Source organism: Mustela nivalis (assembly GCF_964662115.1).
Source record: "Mustela nivalis genome assembly, chromosome: 18".
NCBI lineage: Eukaryota > Metazoa > Chordata > Mammalia > Carnivora > Mustelidae > Mustela > Mustela nivalis.
In genome coordinates, this window is record NC_139037.1 from 43693989 (window position 1) to 43713058 (window position 19070).

Genomic DNA, 19070 nt, shown 5'->3' on the forward strand with positions numbered 1-19070 from the left:
CGCAGCCACGGACCTTCAGGCTCGAACTACATTTCCCAGAGAGCAGCGGTCACGGCGGATCTTTGGCTTCCCTTCCATTTTCGCGCTGTTCTCGCGCTGCGTACGGTGAGTTGAATTCATCTCAGGATGTAAGCCGCGCGGGGTGCCGATAGGCTGGGCTTTGGACAACCAAGTTGATGGGGGGTGGGGGAAGAAGCGTTCAAAGCGTGGAAGCCGGTAGTAGGGGCGACCAGTTGTTACCGTGATCTCGGTCCTGTGGTTCCAGCACCACAGAGGAGGGTGTTGGGTGTCTGTAGAGACTGATGGGGAGGGGGCGAGAAGCGCGCGCGCGCGCCGAGATGTGCCTCCGTTACAGTTGGGTGTGGTGCGACTGTGAAATGAGGGTGAGACAAGTGCGCGTGAGACATGTGCCCATGTAATATGCATTTGGTTGCATGTCTTTTACCTGTGCGGCGATTGCTGTGGCTCTGTTGTGTCATTGTCCCTGGCTCTGGATTCCCTGCTGCGTCCTTCGTCTTCTCTCCTTTCAGCTACTTGTGGCTGCCACAGAGGAACGGCTTTTAAAAACGAAGTTGGAGGTTGGGAACGCCTTGGAAATTCCTTACTTGTGAGCTCTGAGGAGCAGCCACGTTTCTCAGAACCACGGCGTTCCCAGAGATCTGACCGCAGGAACTTGCTATAAACCTTACACAGATTACACGCTGCCCTACTTCCATCTATCTGTGTGACCAGGGCGGGCGTGGACCTAGAGAATGTTGTACAACGAAGTCATTCTGTGCTCCAAGAAAAACCCGGCGTCCTATAACTCCCTACCTGGTCCTGCCATTCCCCGAAAGAAGGAACCTGATAAGGGAAATTGTTACATCCCCCCCCAAATCAGTGTTTGGGCTAGTTTTTCTTTCATAAAATTATTGGTTTTAGGGTATGCTTTCCTTTGAAATGTCGTAATCCCGATCTGCTTTCTTCCCAGTGGATGTTGGGTACTATTACGGTAAACCTCGTTAACATTCTCGTGTTCATTGGGTTGCCATTCACATCCTCCTGTGTATTCTTTTTTTTTTTTTTTAAGATTTTATTTATTTATTTGACAGAGATCACAAGTAGGCAGAGAGAAAGAGAGAGAGAGGAGGAACCAGGCTCCCTGCCGAGCAGAGAGCCCGATGCTGGGCTCGATCCCAGTACCCTGGGATCATGACCTGAGCCGAAGGCAAAGGCTTAACCCACTGAGCCACCCAGGCGCCCCCTTTTGTGTATTCTGTTAGAACCCAAAAAGATTCAGATTTTGGGGGTCTAGAATCAAGGACATTTTCCTGTTTTTGATGATGTGAAAAATTAATGTTCAGTGTTATGGAAATGTTTAACGATTAACCCATATGGTTGAATATTATGCAGCTGATAAGATAATGTTTATACAGGGGCACCTGGGTGGCTCCTTTGGTTAAGTGTCCCAACTCTTGGTTTTGGCTCAGGTCATGATCTGGGAATGCTAAAGTGGAGCCCCTAGTACAGCTCCCTACTCAGCAGGGAGTCTGCTTGGGATTCTCTTCCTTTCCCTCTGTCCCTCCCCCATCATGTGCATGCTCTCTCTCTAAAATAAATCTTTAAAAAAAAAAGTATTATGTTTATACAGAGTTAGACTTCAGGAAAATGTACACTCTATAATGTTAAGTAATACTCATATCTATCAACAGTAATGCCCTGGAAAAAGTTTAATTATATACAGATCTCACTTAAGGTATTACTATGGGGGCGCCTGGGTGGCTCAGTGGGTTAAAGCCTCTGCCTTCGGCTCGGGTCATGATCCCAGGGTCCTGGGATCGAGCCCCGCATTGGGCTCTCTGCTCAGCAGGGAGCCTGCTTCCTCCTTTCTCTGACTGCCCCTCTGCCTACTTATAATCTCTGTCTGTCAAATAAATAAATAAATAAATCTTAAAAAAAAAAAAAGAAGGTATTACTATGAGAAGTTTTTCAATTATTCAGTTTTCAATTTAACTGTTTATTGAGGAAGAGTAGTGGTGTAGCTACATTTATCAAGCATCTGTTGTGTACCAAATGCTCTTGTACCTTTATTACATTCTGTGATGCAATCTGCAAGTACCACTTACTTGAATTGTGTTCATTTTCAGTAGGATCTTGGTAATGAAAGTGTTGGGTAGCTATAACCAAAGGATATCCAAAGATTGTAGGTGTAATTTGTTTCCCTTTAATACTTTCTCACATCATGCATAGAGTTCAGGTTTCATAAATACAAGAATGAACAACCTGTTCTTTATTTTTTCTTTATGCTTTTTTTTTTAAGGTTTTATTTATTTATTGAGAGAATGAGAGGGAGAGAGAGAATCTCAAGCAGATTCCACATTGATGGCAGCGCCCTACCCAAGGGTTGATCTTACGACTTGGGATCAGGACCAGAGCTGAAATCAAGAGTCAGTTGCTCAACTGACTGAGCCAGGCTCTATTTTAACATTTGTCATATGTTGAAATGTCTTTGAAATATTTTGAAATACCTTATATTGTGGTGATGGCATTAATGAAGGTGTGTTGTAAAACATGCAGTACCCTAAGGAACTTCTGATAAATATAAAATACTCTTATTCCTACCACCCAGAGATAAGCTACTAATATTTTTTCCCTTTAGCATATGTGTATTGTTTTGAAGAGTATGATCGTATTAATTAAGTCTTAAGAGTCAAACCATAAAGAAATAAGAATCTGAGTTTGAAAAAAGAGTTCATGTTTTATTATATGTGCATGTGAGTGGAAGAGAGAAGTGACAATTTCTGGTTTGAAAAACTTTTCAGATATTTATATCTTTTAAATAATAGAAGTAACCATTAAATTAATTACCAGGGCAGCAAGTATCAAATAGACAGTCTTTCAGAGTTAGATTTTTCTTAAAAAAAAAAAAAATCCTACACCCAATATAGGGCTCCAACCAAACCCTGAGATCAAGAGTCTCATACTTGGGATACCTGGGTGGCTCAGTTAAGCATCAGACTATTGATTTCAGCTCAGGTCACCATCTCAGGGTTGTGGAATCTAGCCCTTGAATCTGCTTGGGGTTCTCTCCCTCCGCCCCTACCCCATTTTCTGCTCTCTTTTCTCTCTCCTCTCTCTCTTTCTCTTAAAAAAAAAAGTAAAAAAGTCCTGTGCTCTACCAACTGAGCCAGCCAGGCACCCCCAGAGTTAGAGTTTTAAAAAGAGATTTAAGATTGGTTTTACAAAACTTTCCAATAACAACTGATTTTTTTTAGGTCTTTTCTAAATAACATTTCCAAGTATGGTCTGTAATAAGAGAAAAGAACTAATAATTTTACTTTTTCTTTCGTGGATTAAAAGTATTGAACCTCTCATTAATGTTCTCACTTTAGGAGATACCTGATCAGATTAGATTCTTTGAAAAAATGTCTCTTTTTTTTGCTGCTGCAGTTGGGAGAAAGGTAAATTTCCTCTTCTTTTTTCCTAGATACTCTTAGTATTTTATTAATAAGAAATATAGTCTTGAGGGGCACCTGGGTGGCTCAGTGGGTTAAAGCCTCTGCCTTCGGCTGAGGTCATGATCCCAGGGTCCTGGGATCGAGCCCTGCATCGGGCTCTCTGTTCAGCAGGGAGCCTGCTTCCTCCTCTCTCTCTGCCTGCCTGTCTGCCTACTTGTGATCTCTCTGTCAAATAAATAAATAAATTCTTTAAAAAATAAAATAAAATAAAATACATCTTTTTAAAGTATATAATTTAGTAGCTTTTAATGTAGTCACAGGGTTATATAACCAGCACCCCTATCAAAGCACCACCATTAATTATATGTAAGTACTTCATTTGTTTTTTTATGTGGTAAAGTATGCATAACAAAATTTGGCATTTTAACCCTTTTTTTTTAGAGGGGGGAGGAGGGAGAGAGGATCTTAAGCAGGTTCCTCGCTCAACGGAGCCTGCTGTGGGGCTTCATCTGACAACCCTGAAATCATGATTTGAGCTGAAATCAACAATCAGAAGCTTAGCCAACTGAGGTACCCAGGTGCCCCAACATTTTAACCATTTTTAAGGGCATAGTTAAGTAGCATTAAGTATATTCACATTGTTCTGCCACCATCACCACCATTCATCTTCAGAACTTCATCATCTCCAATTGAAACTATACCCATTAAACACTTCCCATTCCCCTCCTCCTCCCTCCCCATCCCTGGCACCCACTTTCTGTCTCTCTGAGTTTGATTATTCTAAGAGTCTCAGATAAGAGGAATCATACACTATTTGTCCTTTTGTGACTAGCTGATTTCCCTTAGCATAATGTCTTCAAGATTCATCCACGTTATAACTTGAATCAAAATAACCCTCATTTTTATGGCTGCATAATATTCCCTTGCATGCATATACCACATTTTCTTTATCTGTTTATGGACATTGGGGTTTCTTCCACTCTGGGGCTGTTGTAATACAAACATTTGCGTACACGTTGTTTTGGGGGTTTTTTTGGGGGGAGGGGTGAATGTGTATTTTCTCTCCTGAAATACATACGTAAGGGTAGAATTACTGGATCACATGGTAACTCCTACATTACCGGTTTTATTCTTATGATGTTGATGTAAGCGAAACTAATAGACTAATTCAGCAGCTTCCTGGAGGATGTGACTATCATGGTGGGAAATAGCTCTTTGAAGAAAACTTGCTAAAGGATATAGCAGTGAAATCAGCATGAATATTGTAAGACTATTCTCAGAGAGTTTACCCATCTTTTTAGGCAGTAATCCAGTAATGAGCGTACATAAAAATCAGAGAATGTTGTATTACTGGTAGCTGAAGAAAATAAGAAACGTTTAGCAGAACAATTCAAATTTAATGTACTTCTCCAAGACCAAGTAAATACTGTTTAAAAGAATGAACTGGGGGCACCTGGGTGGCTCCAGAGGGTTAAGCCTTTGCCTTTGGCTCAGGTCATGATCTCAGAGTCCTGGGATTGAGCCCCACATCAGGCTCTCTGCTCAGCAGGGAGCCTGCTTCCCCCCTCTCTCTCTGCCTGCCTCTCTGCCTACTTGTGATCTCTTCCTCTGTGTCAAATAAATAAAATCTTTAAAAAAAATAGTAAAAGAATGAACTGTGCACATTTTGGAAAACAATTTCCACTTAGAACATAACAAATGTTCATAAGCATATACATTTTAATTTACAACATGGTCATTGAATCAATAACTTCATATGCTTAAATTCTTACCAAGATCGAAAGAAAAATATGTGATATATACACAGGGAAATATTCAGCCATTCAAAAGAAGATTTTGCTATTTGCAACAGCATGAGTGTATGTTACCCTAAATGATGTAAGTTAGAGAAAGGCAAGTAGCAATTTATATGCAGAATTTAATCCTCCAACCCCTCAAGAAAAAAAAAAAAAAATGCTGGAGCACCTGGGTGGCTCAGTTGGTTAAGTGGCTGCCTTTGGCTCACTCAGGTCATGATCTCAGGGTCCTAGGATCGAGCCCCCTATCAAGATCACTGCTCAGCAGGGAGTTTGCTTCTCCCTCTCCCTCTGTGCTCATGCTCTCTCTCTCTGTCACTCTCATTGTCTCTCAAATAAATAAATTTTTTTAAAAAGCCGAACTCAGATACAGTGAAAAGATTGGTAGTTACCAGAGGTGGTTGGGGTAGGGGACGGGAGAAATGCATTTAGATGGGCAAAAAGTACAAACTTTGAGTTATAAATGAGTCATGGGTATGTAATGTCCAGCATAGTGCTATTATTAGTAATAATAATTACTAGTAATTACTAGTAATAATTGAAAGTTGCTAAGAAAGTAGATCTTCAAAGTTTTCATCACAAAAAAAATGTAACTATATATGATGATGGATATTAACTAAACTGTGGTGATCATCTTGCAATATATACAAATACGGAATCATGCTATATAACTGAAACTAATGTTATATGTCAATTATATCTCAAAGATGTAAGTTTTAGGTCCAAGTCTAATTCAACAGTATATTATCTCTAATAACTGGTTATTGAGGCATGACCTTCTTGAGGTTGCTTTAGGTATTTTCTGTCAGCTTTTAAATATCTAATTACTTGATCCCTGGTGAAATTTTGAGATTTTATAACTTAGATTGCATAACAGTATTCTGGGACACACACACACACACACACTTTGGCTAAGATTAACCATGTGAGTTTCACCTTTCTTTTTTATTCATCAATACTATGAAATGCCTATGTCAAAGGATATCTTTTCTTCAATGTCTAGGTCATTGAAACAGCAAAGAAACCTGTCTCTTGTATGTAGGCAATTATTATTACTTTCCAAGAAAAAAAAATCAAGAGAAAAAGACAGGTACTGTTGATGTATGAGTGTATAGCTTTCTGGACTTCTTCTATCCACTGGAGCCTAATGATCTGTCAGCCTTTCAATATTGAAATAGGCATGTATCTTAAAAATAGTATAGTGTAAATGTGGTTTCATAATCTGATTTTTCTGACAGTATTTCTGGAATATTTTCCATGTCTTCATTACATTCCCTTCACATTTTGTATGTAATGTATTTCATAATGTATTTCAGCAGTCAGTTTTTCTGGAATCAGAATGTTGAACCCTGCCTGACCAATTCTATGGATTTTCTAATTTGTATACCCTTTCTTTTCTTTTACTTAATTTTTAAAAAGATTTGTAGCAACATGGATGGGACTGGAAGAGATTATGCTGAGTGAAATAAGTCAAGCAGAGAGAGTCAATTATCATATGGTTTCACTTATTTATGGAGCATAACAAATAGCATGGAGGACAAGGGGATTTAGAGAGGAGAAGGGAGTTGGGGGAAATTGGAAGGGGAGGTGAACCATGAGAAACTATGGACTCTGAAAAACAATCTGAGGGGTTTGAAGCGGCAAGGGGTGGGAGGTTGGGGGAAACAGGTGGTGGGTATTAGGACACGGATTGCATGGAACACTGGGTGTGGTGCAAAAACAATGAATACTGTTATGCTGAAAATAAATAAATAAATAAACAAATTTTTTAAGAAGATTTGTTTATTTGAGAGAGAGAGAAAGAGTACGGGGAGGGACAAAGGGAGAGGGAGACAAGCAGACCACACTGAGCAGGGACCTGGACACAGGGCTCGATCCCCGGACCCCAGAATCATGACCTGAGCTGAAATAAAGACCCGGACACCCACTGACTGAGCCATGCAGGTGCCCCTAATCTGTATGCCCTTTCTAACCTATTCATCCTCACTGACCCCAAAGTCAGGAAGTAAGGTGTGTTTGGATGGTGTAGGTCCTTTCCAATCCTGAAAGCTGTGGATGAAGGGAGGAGGAACAGCCCAGTCTCAGGTGCAAGCAGCTTCCCCGAAAGGAAGGACTGGCCAGAAAATTGTCTGTTGAAGTATCTGCATTTCCTGGGGATTAGGGGAAGAGTTTCAATTTATCTAAAATCCTTCTAATCTTTTGCAATTAGGTGCGTTTGTATGGTCGGAGGTATAAAGTAAAATGGAATGTAGAAGCAAAACATTTAATTTCCTTTGTAGTAATACTAAAGCATGCTTGCTCTCATGGGTCTCTTTTTCTTTCCCAGTTTTGGATACTCTATTTTTCTCCAGTAGAGAAACCCCAAGGAGGACTTTTTTCATCAGTTTTTTCATCAGTTCTTGCAGTTGTCAAACTGTGACATAATGTAAGATGGTGTTCCCTTCTTATTGAAATAAATGTTTTCATTACATTTCATTTCATTCCTGTAATATAAATGTTTTCATTAATTATCTGGAAACTTCCTACCAGAAAACATCCCAATCAATTATTGGTTCTCTATACCAGTGAACAATTGTTGCAGATAACCTCGTGTTCTCCTTCTGTGACCAATCTTTTCCAACCTTTATTTGATTTATGTATATACTGGCTAGAATATTCATTATCTCTTATGAGCCCAACATATTTTAAAAGCAGGGATGGAAGAATGAAAAAAATAAAGTCCTGTAAAGAAGTGATTTGAGGGGCGCCTGGGTGGCTCAGTGGGTTAAGCCTCTGCCTTGGGCTCAGGTCATGATCCTGGGATCGAGCCCCGCATCCGGCTCTCTGCTCAGCAGGGAGCCTGCTTCCTCCTCTCTCTCTCTCTGCCTGCCTCTCTGCCTACTTGTGATCTCTGTCTGTCAAATAAATTTTAAAAAAAATTAAATAAAAATTTCAAAAATTTTTTTAAAATCTTAAAAAAAAAAAAAAGAAATGATTTGAGCTTCCCTTGTCAGGATTGTAGCTGTTGAATTAGAGATGAGGATCCCATTTGGCCAAACGTGGAAAGATTCTGACATTTGCATAGGAGGGAGTTTTCTAGGTACAGGTGATAAAACCTGGTAATAAATGGTTTCTTTCTTAGTGTAGGTTGAGATTAATGCTTTGTGAGGCCTTTAAAATTGAATAGACATGTGATTTAGAACTTGCAAATATATGAGATCATGACCTGAGTGGAAATCAAGAATCTGCTTTTTAACAGACTAAACCACCCAGGTACCCCCAACATAATTTTTTTTTTTAACATGTTGACTACTGTTACATGTTTTCAGTTTTTTGTTATAAAAAATTCTCTGAAAAACATTCTTCTGCATATAACTTGGGTACCTCTATTTTTATTTCCTTAGGGTAAATTTTTAATAGTGGGCTTTCATATAAGAAATCACACATTTTAAGGACATGCATTATTGTCTTCTGACCCTGTGATAGTAGAATTTGGGTTGAATAAATAATCAAATGTATTTATCCCTTCTTTTTCTTTTTTTTTTTTTTAAAGATTTTATTTATTTATTTGACAGAGAGACAGAGAACACAAGTAGGCAGAGCGGCAGGCAGAGAGGGCAGAGAGAGAGGAGGAAGCAGGCTCCCTGCTGAGCAAAGAGCCCGATACGGGGCTCGATCCCAGGACCCTGGGATCACGACCCGAGCCGAAGGCAACTGCTTAACTGACTGAGCCACCCAGGTGCTCCCCTCCTCTTTTTTTTTTTTTTTTTTTAAAGAGAGTGAATGTACTGAGTGGGGGCGAGAGTGGGGGGACACATAGAAAGAGAGAGAATCTTAAGCAGGCTTCACACTCAGCACAGAGCCTGTGACAGAGTTCAATCTCCTGACCTGGAGATCATGACCTGACCTGAAATTTAGAGTCAGACACTTAATCTACTAAGCCACCTGGGTGCCCCTTTAGCTGTCAAATAAACAAATAAAATCTTTAAAAAAAAATGCCAATAATCCAGCAGGATATAAACTATGAATAGAAGTTAAGTATAAATCAGTGTATAGTGAAGACCATTAAAGAGAGTCAGGTGACCTACTTTGGGAATTCATAGGAAAGTGGCATTGGTTGGATTCTGGCCATTACTATAGAGTTTGAACAAGTTATACTGAGCCCATGGAATCTCTCTGGAGATAAGTGGGATTTATTGTGTAAGCTTTTGCCTTCTGATTCTTTTTTCTCAACTGATGTTTGGATGCAAAGTGAGACTAATATAGTGAGTTGATTGGGAAGTTGTCTGGAAGACATTGTGGCTAAATGTCAAGGAAAAAAACCTCCCTGGGGTCAAGAAGATTTTAGAGTACTCAGAGCTTTTCTCCAAGCTTAAGAAGAGAGTGTTTTAAAATTAAATGAAGTTTTGAGGCACCTGGGTGCCTCAGTTGGTTAAGCATCTGCATTTGGCTCAGGTTATGATCCCAGGGTCCTGGGATTAAGTTCTATATTGGGCTCTCTGCTCAGCGGAGAGCCTGCTTGTCCCTCTCCCTCTGTCTACCACTCTACTTGTGCTCTCTCTCTCTGTCTAATAAATAAATAAAATCTTTTTAAAAAATTAGGGGCACCTGGGTGGCTCAGTGGGTTAAGCCTCTGCCTTCGGCTCAGGTCATGATCTCGGGGTCCTGGGATCAAGCCCCGCATCAGGCTCGCTGCTCAGCAGGGAGCCTGCTTCCCCCCTCTCTCTCTGCCTGCCTCTCTGCCTACTTGTGATCTCTGTCTGTCAAATATATAAATAAAATCTTTAAAAAAATTAAATTAAGTGAAGTCTCTACTTCTTGGATAATAGCTTCTAACACATACATAAGTATATGTATAGCTTTTTAAGTTAATGTATGGCCACTGTTAAAATAATTATGAAGTATATTTAAAACAAAAAGAAAACCAAGATTACACCTATTAAACAAAGTGATAGTAACATAGGCTGAATAATGTAATAAAATGGATAAATTACCAACCCTTTCAATGGAAATCCTATTCCCTGTCCCTTAATATCTCTCTCTTTTAATGATCTAATCATGTTGTACTCCTGTTTTTTTATCTTATTTTTCTGTCAATAGTGTATCTGTAATATTTTCCATGTCCTTAAATATGTTTTCCTATTTAGCATTTAATGGCTGCTTTGTATTCTATTGCCTGAATATTTAGTATTTATGTAGTCAGCTTGGCTGGACTCAAAACAGAGAATGTAGGCCTAGGCAGTTCCTTCTTTGTGTTCATTTCCCATATATTGACCAACTTCAGTGGACCCTGAGGCCCTAAAAGCACCTCTGGTTTGGATGATGAGGCCTCTATCAGCCTTGGAAGGTGGCAGTGAAGGCAGGTGAATCCACCCATGGAAAGACTGAGCAGCTCAACCTCAGGACTAAATAAGCTTTCCCAACATGGGATCTTGTTCAGTCGGTCTCCTGCTCCTGTATTTGGGTCTGGCTTCAATGCCAGAAATGACTTTACAACCACCTTTGTGTAGTCTGGTAACCTGGGACTTGGGAGAAACCTTAGATCATCTTCTATTTTTCCCTAAATTGTGTGTACAGTAGTGGGGGCTAATTTTAGAAGAATGGGGGGAACAAAAACATTTTATTGAATTAAGCCATATTGGGAACACTAAAACTTTTTTTTCTTCTCTCAGCTCTGGATTTTCTGGAATTTGAATATTTTTCAATGGAGGAACACCAAGGAGCACTGATCAGGTCTGACATTTCTAAAACCATGACCTGTGTAAGTTGGTTATTTCTGTCTTCTTGCAATATTATGATTTTAGTCTGTGTGGGTTTTTGATTAGTTAAGCCAAAGCTTCCTACTTAAAAGGGTCTCATTCAGTTATCTGCTCTACAGTTTGTCCTAAAATTAAAAAAAAAAAAAGATAGCAAATAGCTCAATTTCCTCCCAATGAATGTTTGTTGTCCAGTTTTTGTATTTATTATCCAATTTACTCAGTCCACTTCTATGCTTATTCTTCAATCAAAGGCTATGATGGACCAGTAAAGGAGTGAAGTCCCATGAAGGAAATATTTGAATTTCCTTTATAGGTCTCTGGTTTAATGAATTAGAGGTGTTGATCCCATTTAATTACCATAGGTAGACTTTCAAATTCTCCACAGACCTGAATTTCCTAGGCAGATGAGATATGGATATTGGTATCAGTTGGTCTCAGTTTTGGTATGTGATGGTATCTCATGTTCTTGAGCATTGTAAAATGATTGGAAACATTTGTGTCATGCATCTTGCTAAGGAATTATTGAGAGACAAATATATCTATTTTGTGGTTGAATGTGATCTGTTGAATTTGGGTGACATCTCTTTGATTACAGCTCATCTTCATCAGTATACAGTTAGAAAAATGTTGAGTAACTGATGAAAGATGATTATGAATGAGAATATTATCCAAAGGAGTGCAAATGTGTTGATTTCCAGAATAGATGAAAACCTTTGAAATTTTGTTTAACCGAAGTATATCCATGTCAGGAATGGATTAAGTCTGAGATTTCTATAATAAAATGGATTGTGACACAGCCAAAATTTATCTGTCAAAAACAAAGAAAAATGCTTATGATAAGTCCTGGCAAAGGATGAACTCAGTGCTTATAGAACTCTCAGACTTTTTTCAAAAGCTTTTACTTAATACAGAACTTTTTATATTTAATATGGGAGGGAAATCCCATCTTTGTTTAACTCTGAAGGGAAAATAATTTAGAACCTCACAGTTTTTGAAAATCCATACATCATGCAACTGGCTGATTATATGATTGTGCATTATACTTTATTGAATGGGGGAATAAATCTTTAATTTCATCCATTCCCCAGTAGGTCTGAGTTTTTGTGATAGCCCACAACCTATAAAGATTTGTCTGTAGTAATAGGAATATGTGGACAATGGGCTTTGATTTTCTAGCCCACTTGTACTATATCACTCCCTTTCTTTAATTCACTCCTATAATCTCCTGTCTTTACCATCTCAAAAGTGTGTTTTCAATTTCATACTACATGGGTTTGCAGTTTCAGGAATTAGTGACATTCAGGGATGTGGCCATAGACTTCTCTCGGCAGGAGTGGGAGTACCTGGACCCTATTCAGAGGGACTTGTACAGGGATGTGATGTTGGAGAACTATAGAAACTTGGTCTCATTGGGTAAGTTTGTTTGACACGAGATATTTAGAATGTGCTCTGTGTTATGTTGACTTTCAACACAGGGAATTTCAAAGCTGTCTTTCAAGATGTAAGCTGAATTTCTTTTTCTTGTTCCCAGAGGAAGGTTTGAGGTCTGTCTGTTTGTCAGGGCCTCTGCCACCAACCATGGTCATTTCCTCTTTTAGTGATACTTACATCTCCCTCTGGCCCTTCCTTTCTTCCTAGGGGGCTGGACAAGAATTCCTTATATTTATTCCATATATAGCTTTTGTCCAGGAAGCCTGGCTTACCATTGTGTTCAGGCTGATTTGCTGTGTCATCCTCTGATCCACTTACAGGGCAATAGTTAGGCGTAGACTTGTGATTGACTATAGCTATGAGAAGAGCTCTGTAGCTTCTTTAGTGGTGGACTGGATAAACAGTATTCATTTAAAACTGAAGAGTACACATTTCATTTCCTACAACCAATTTTGTATGATTTACAGCTGAAAGTTACAATTCATGGCATACATCTGTAATTGAATGAATATTTTATAAGTGAATTTTTCTTAAGGAAATAATATTATTATAATTGGCATTATTTCCCAATTATGACACTCATACTGGGGGGGGGGGGATATGTATACATGCAGACAAATTTAATCATCAAACAACCATGCAATAATAGTAGTATCACACCCATTTTACTTGCCAACACTGGGGAAGAGTGTGTTGAAATGAGTTCCTCAAAGTCACAAGGTTGGTAGATATTAGAGGAGAAAGAATTGGTGCATAGGCCCTTAGCTCCAATGAGTATCCTCAAACATTGTTAACCTTTTCAATCACTTTGTTCAATTTTCTCTTAAGAAGAATCTATATGAGTTTAAATTAAAATAAAATTTTATCATACCAACGTGGTTTCTTTAATCATCTCATCCTTCTATTATCTGAAGTCTGTAGCAGTAACAACCTTGATTTCATTATAAATTTAAGTAAAGCTAAAGATTTTGTGAGTTCTGCTTTCATTTCTGTACCATGTGGCTTTTTTTTTTTTTTTTCTTGTAAGCAGGACATTCTGTTTCTAAGCCTGATGTGGTTGACTTATTGGAGCAAGGAAAAGAGCCCTGTATGATTTTGAGGGAAGAAACACAAAGACAGTACACAGGTAAGGAGGGGAAGGAAGGCGAAGGAAAACCATCAGGGCTGGTAGCAGCCTGTGTGGTTAAGAGGGAGGATTACATCCCTGTGGTATTTGTAAAGCCCTCCAAGACTTGTAGACCATGGGCTTGTGACCTGGAGAGGAAATCAAGGTCTCAACATGAGCTACCGAGGAAACTTCAACTTCATGCCATTTGCCATTCATCTTACTTCTCTTATATTTTAAACTCATTTTCACTGACAGGGAATCTTATTTTTCATTTGTGCAATATTTTATCTATACATGGGATTCTACTGCTCTCTATCTCCCCTTTTGCACAACATACACATGCACACACACGCACACATGCACACACGTGTCAATGCAGTGATAGTGAATAAGACTTATAAGGTCCCTGCTCTCGTGAAATTTACATTGTACTAGGGTGAGGATAACAGTAAACAGCTAAAAAAGTAAATAATATTGGGAAAAGAATGATGGAAAATAAGCAGGAATTGGGCCATTTTATTTTATTTTTAAAAGATTTTATTCATTTATTTGGCAGACAGAGATCACAAGCAGGCAGAGAGGCAGGTAGAGAGAGAGAGAGAGAGAGAGAGAGAGGAGGAAGCAGGCTCCCCACCGAGCGTAGAGCCCCATGCAGGGCTCGATCCCAGGACCCCGGGATCTCGACCTGAGCCGAAGGCAGAGGCTTCAACCCACTGAGGAACCCAGGCACCCCAGAAATTGGGCCATTTTAAATAAGGTGGTTGCAGATGACTTTTCTGAGCGGGTAACATTTGAGAGGAGTACTGAAATAAGGGCATGTGTTTGTTTGGGAAGAATGTTCCATTCTAAATGAATTACTTGGAAGACTCAGAAGATGGCTGGGGAAGAGGAGGAAAGGGATGAAGAGACTAGTGGAAAGAGGGCCAGAGAGAGCTTGGTGGGTTTGGGGAGCAGCATTGTAGACCAGATTAGAAGGCCTAAGGGGAGAGGATTAAGTAAAGAGACCACTATTAGGAGAAATCTGCTCCTACAAGGTTTTATTAGATTTGAATTATTAGGAATAATAAGTATTAGAATCAATATGTAATCTGTTTTTAAATTTTTAATTTTAAACCATTTTTTTAAATGTTAGTCAAATATGGAGATCCACATTAAACAAATGTCTAACTCAATGAGTTAAACATGGTAAACACCCAAGTCAGAAAATAAAACTTTTTTTTTCTCTTGACTTATTTTGAAATAATTTCAAGTCACAGAAAGATTGTAATAATAGTACAAAAGATTCTTTTATACCTTTCAGCAAGTCTTTCCAAATGAGGAAAGCTTTTCTAGTCCACATTGAAGCCCTTCACCTGTGCACACCCAGTCACAATCTTCTCTCCCTGCTAAGTGTAACTTACTCTTCTGATTTTAATGGCGATCAGTTCCTTCCCTCTTTTCTCCCTCCAATTTCTCTATGTGCTTTTAAAATCTTTAATCTCTAAGTTTCTTCTCCATATCTTTTGTCCCTAACCATTTACTTGCTGAAGGAACATCTTCCATTCTGTTTTGCTGATGCCATTTTGAAATTTACTTAAACATGTTCTCTGACCTCTCTGTATCCTCTAAATAAGTAGTGGGATCAAGAAGCATAATGAGAGGGGCGCCTGGGTGGCTCAGTTGTAAGCGTTTACCTTTGGCTGAGGTCATGATCCCAGGGTCCTGGGATGGAGCCTGACATTGAGCCCCACATCCAGACCTGCATCAGGCTCCCTGTTCAGCGGGAAACCTGCTTCTCCATCTCCTGCTCCCGCTGTTTGTGTTCCCCCTCTTGCTATGTCTCTATCAAATAAACAAATAAAATCTTAAACAAACAAACAAAATCTTAAAAAAAATGTAATGAGATTTAGATTGTCTATATATAATTATATATATTATAAAATATTTAAATATATATAAGGGGCGCCTGGGTGACTCAGTGGGTTAAAGCCTCTGCCTTCAGCTCAGGTCATGATCCCAGGGTACTGGGATCGAGCCCAGCATCGGGCTTAAAAAAAAAAAAAGTACAACAAGATATGGAAATGGAAAATAAATGAAAATTGGAAGGTCATGAAAGGCAGCTCAATATCTAATGAAAAAAGATCATTTTTTTAAAGATTTTTATTTATTTATTTGACACATCAGAAGTAGTCAGAGAGGCAGGCAGAGAGAGACAGAGGAGGATGCAGGCTCCCCACTGAGCAGAGAGCCCGATGCGGGGCTCGATCCCAGGACCCTGAGACCATGACCTGAGCCGAAGGCAGAGGCTTTAACCCACTGAGCCACCCAGGTGCCCCAAAAAGATCATTTTTAAAAGTGTGTTAAGTATCTGCCAAGTTTCAGGGTGTTAGTAGGAATAAAAAAACCTGAAAATCATCATTTTGAAAACACCACTCTAATTATTGATTTAGGCAAGTATTCTCCATAAATTCTAAAACCAGAAAGTGAATGGTTGTTAAGGAAAAGGATATTCAATGGTCTCAGAGTATCACTCCACAGACTATTTGCTAATTATAAAGGGAAAAGTATACCTTTATACTGGGAAAATTTAGTATACACCACCTTTAATCTTAAGTTTTAAAAAAATGGACATCACCAATAGTGCAACAACCTATACCTCCCAATGTAATGTAATAAAAGGCATACCATCCTACCACCTACAGAGTATGCTTGCCAAATACTTAGGCTGAATCTAAGCCTCCAATTTACATGAGAAAGCCATCCAAAAGACAAATGGAGGTTGTTAAGACAATCTACAAGACAACTGTCCTGAATTGTCTAAAACATTCAGTGTCATATTAAAAACAATTAATAAAGTCTGTTCTAGATTAAAAGAGACTAAAGAGACCCAACAACCAAAATAATACATGAATCTTGACTGGATCCTAGGTCAAACAAACAAGTGACCAAATAAATGAATAAAAAACATTACACCAGCTAAAAAAATAAAATAAAAAGAAATTTTGGGGAACCACTGGAAATACTTGAACACAAAATGCTTGAGGAGATATTAATGAATTAATGCAAATTTTCAAAGATTTGCTATGTCATTGTTATTGTTTGTAAAATGTCCTTTTATCGAGGAGATGCATGCTAAAAGTATTAAGGGTTAAAATGTCCAGATGTCCCCAACTTATTTTCAAATGATTCGGAGGGGAGGAGGTTGAGAAATACATGTGTGAGTGTGTGTTCAGAAAGATAAAGCAAATGTGGTGAAATGTTAACACTTGGCAATTTTAGGTGAAGACCAAATAGGGTATATGGGGTACACTGAAATGTTCTCTCAATTTTGCTGTATATTAGAAAATTTTCAAGGAAAACAGAAATTACAGATTGTTTTAGAAAGTACCATTTAAGAAATTTTCCAGACTTGGGGCACCTGGGTGGCTCAGTGCATTAAAGCCTCTACCTTCGGCACATCACACACCGGGCTCTCTGTTCAGCAGGGAGCCTGCTTCCTCCTCTCTCTCGGCCTGCATCTCTGCCTACTCGTGATCTCCGTCTGTCAAATAAATATATAAAATCTTTTAAAAAAAAGAAAGAGAGAAAGTATTATTTTAAAAAATATATATATATATTTAAATATATAGAATTTAAATATATGAGATATATTTAAAATATGTATTTTGGCAAGACAACTTCTTCAACAGTCTTCTATACATAATGTGTTGGCAGTATTGATTGCTGGCTTTCAACATACAAACAGAACCGAGCTTATTGCTTACTGTGGTAAAGGACAACACTGCCTCTAAATAGCTTCGGTAGAGGGGCACCTGGGTGGTTCAGTGGGTTAAGCCTCTACCTTTGGCTCAGGTCATGATCTCAGGGTCCTGGAATTGAGCGCCATGTCCGGCACTCTGCTCAGCGGGCAGCCTGCTTCCCCCTCTCTCTCTTTGCCTGCCTATCTGCCTACTTGTGATCTCTCTGTCAAATAAATAAATAAAATCTTTTTAAAAAAATAAATAAGGGTGCCTGGGTGGCTCAGTGGTTAAAGCCTCTGTCTTCAGCTCAGATCATGGTCTCGGGTCCTGGGATTGAGCCCTGCATTGGGTTCTCTGCTTGGCGGGGAGCCTGCCTCTCTGCCTACTTGTGATCTCTGTCAAGTAAGTAAATAAAATCTTTAAAATAAATAAATAAGTAGATAAATAAATAGCTAGCTAGTTAGCTTTGGTAGTGTCTCAAAGGGAGAAATGCCAGGATTGATGTTATTGACAATTGAAAGTTTGGTTTAAGGCTTGTCTTTCAATGTGATTAGGATTGGGTGAAAAGCAAGATACAACAGGGGAAAATTCATGGAAATTAGGTAAGAATTTTGAGGCTTGGGGGACACCTGGGCGGCTCAGTTTGTTAAGCATCTGTCTTTGGTTCAGGGTCCTGGGATCAAGCCCTGTGTCAGGCTCCCTTGCTCTTCCTTTCCCTTTGCCACTCCCCCCTGCTTGTGGTTTCAATATCTCTCTCTCTCTCTGTCAAATAAATAAATAAAATCTTTAAAAATAGGGACACCGGGGTGGCTGAGTCAGTTAAGCCTCTGTCTTCAGCTCAGGTCATGATCCCAGTGTCCTGTAGTTGAGTCCACATTAGACTCCTTGCTCAGCGGGGAGTCAGCTTCCCTCTCCCTCTGCTGTACGCTCTCTCTCTTTCTGTCAAATGAATAAATAAAATATTTTAAAAAAATAAATACTCTTCAATAAAAACTCAACAACTAAATGTATTATTATACTTTTAATTTTTTACAAATCTAATAGGTGAGAAGTGGTATCCCGTTTCAATTTGCATTTTCTTTATGAGTGAGTGAAAAATTTTTTCATATGTTTAACAGCCATTCCTTTCTATTTCATGAGTTTTGGGGGTTGTATCTCTCCCCCATTTTTCTATTTGGCTTTTTATCATTTGTCCTTCAATTTTTAAGGGTATTTTTTACATATTAGGAGTACTAGCCATTTGTCTGAAGTGTATGTTGCAAATATTTTCTCCCAGTTTCTCAATTGTTCTTTTTTGTTGTTGCTACTTTGATTATGGCAGTTTATTTATTTTTTAATATAATCAAATTCATCACTCTTATTATCTCTGAATTTTGTGTCTTGGTTAGAAGCTATCACAAGGTTAAAGATAAATATACATCTTTTCTTCCATCACGTGAAAGATTTTATTTTTTACATTTAAATCCCTAATCCATTTGGAGTTTGTTCTTGTATATAAAGGTATGGATCTAAGGAAATCTTCTCCCACATGGCTATCCCAGTTGTCCCAACACCATTAATTTAAACATCCATCTTTCCTCCCTTCATTTGAAATGCTATCTTCATCATATAATAAATTTCCATATATTCTTGGGTCTATTTCTGGGCTTTCTGTTCTGTTCTACTGTTTTATTTCTATATCCATCCATAACTAACACATTGCTTTTATTATGGTTACATTATAGCACATTTTCAATGTATGTTATGGCTAGTCCTATCCCCCCTTTTAGATTTTCAGTATTTTTCTTTTCTAATTTTTCAATGTTTGTTTTTCCATGTGAACTTGATTATTGATTATTAAT

The 19070-nt window shown here is 38.7% G+C and overlaps 1 protein-coding gene and 1 long non-coding RNA gene across 11 annotated transcripts in view; one reads left to right on the plus strand and one right to left on the minus strand.

Moving 5' to 3' along the window:
• The window catches only part of ZNF573 (zinc finger protein 573), a 37386-nt gene continuing 18316 nt past the window's right edge, over positions 1 to 19070 (plus strand). The window contains exons 1-5 of one of the 10 annotated variants that reach the window (XM_082708872.1): positions 38 to 105; positions 7560 to 7658; positions 10885 to 10973; positions 12252 to 12384; positions 13430 to 13528. In XM_082708872.1, the coding sequence (XP_082564998.1) occupies positions 10917 to 10973; positions 12252 to 12384; positions 13430 to 13528 (289 nt within the window). In that variant the 5' untranslated portion in view covers positions 38 to 105; positions 7560 to 7658; positions 10885 to 10916. Of the gene's footprint in view, positions 106 to 7559; positions 7659 to 10884; positions 10974 to 12251; positions 12385 to 13429; positions 13529 to 19070 lie in introns of all 10 variants that reach the window. The other 9 variants (XM_082708877.1, XM_082708879.1, XM_082708878.1 and 6 more) reach the window with 9 other exon arrangements.
• LOC309852437 lies at positions 13434 to 15338 on the minus strand. Its single transcript, XR_014305210.1, has 2 exons — positions 14765 to 15338; positions 13434 to 13625 (listed from the first exon to the last, which is right to left on the minus strand). It is a non-coding gene; the product is annotated as an uncharacterized lncRNA (long non-coding RNA).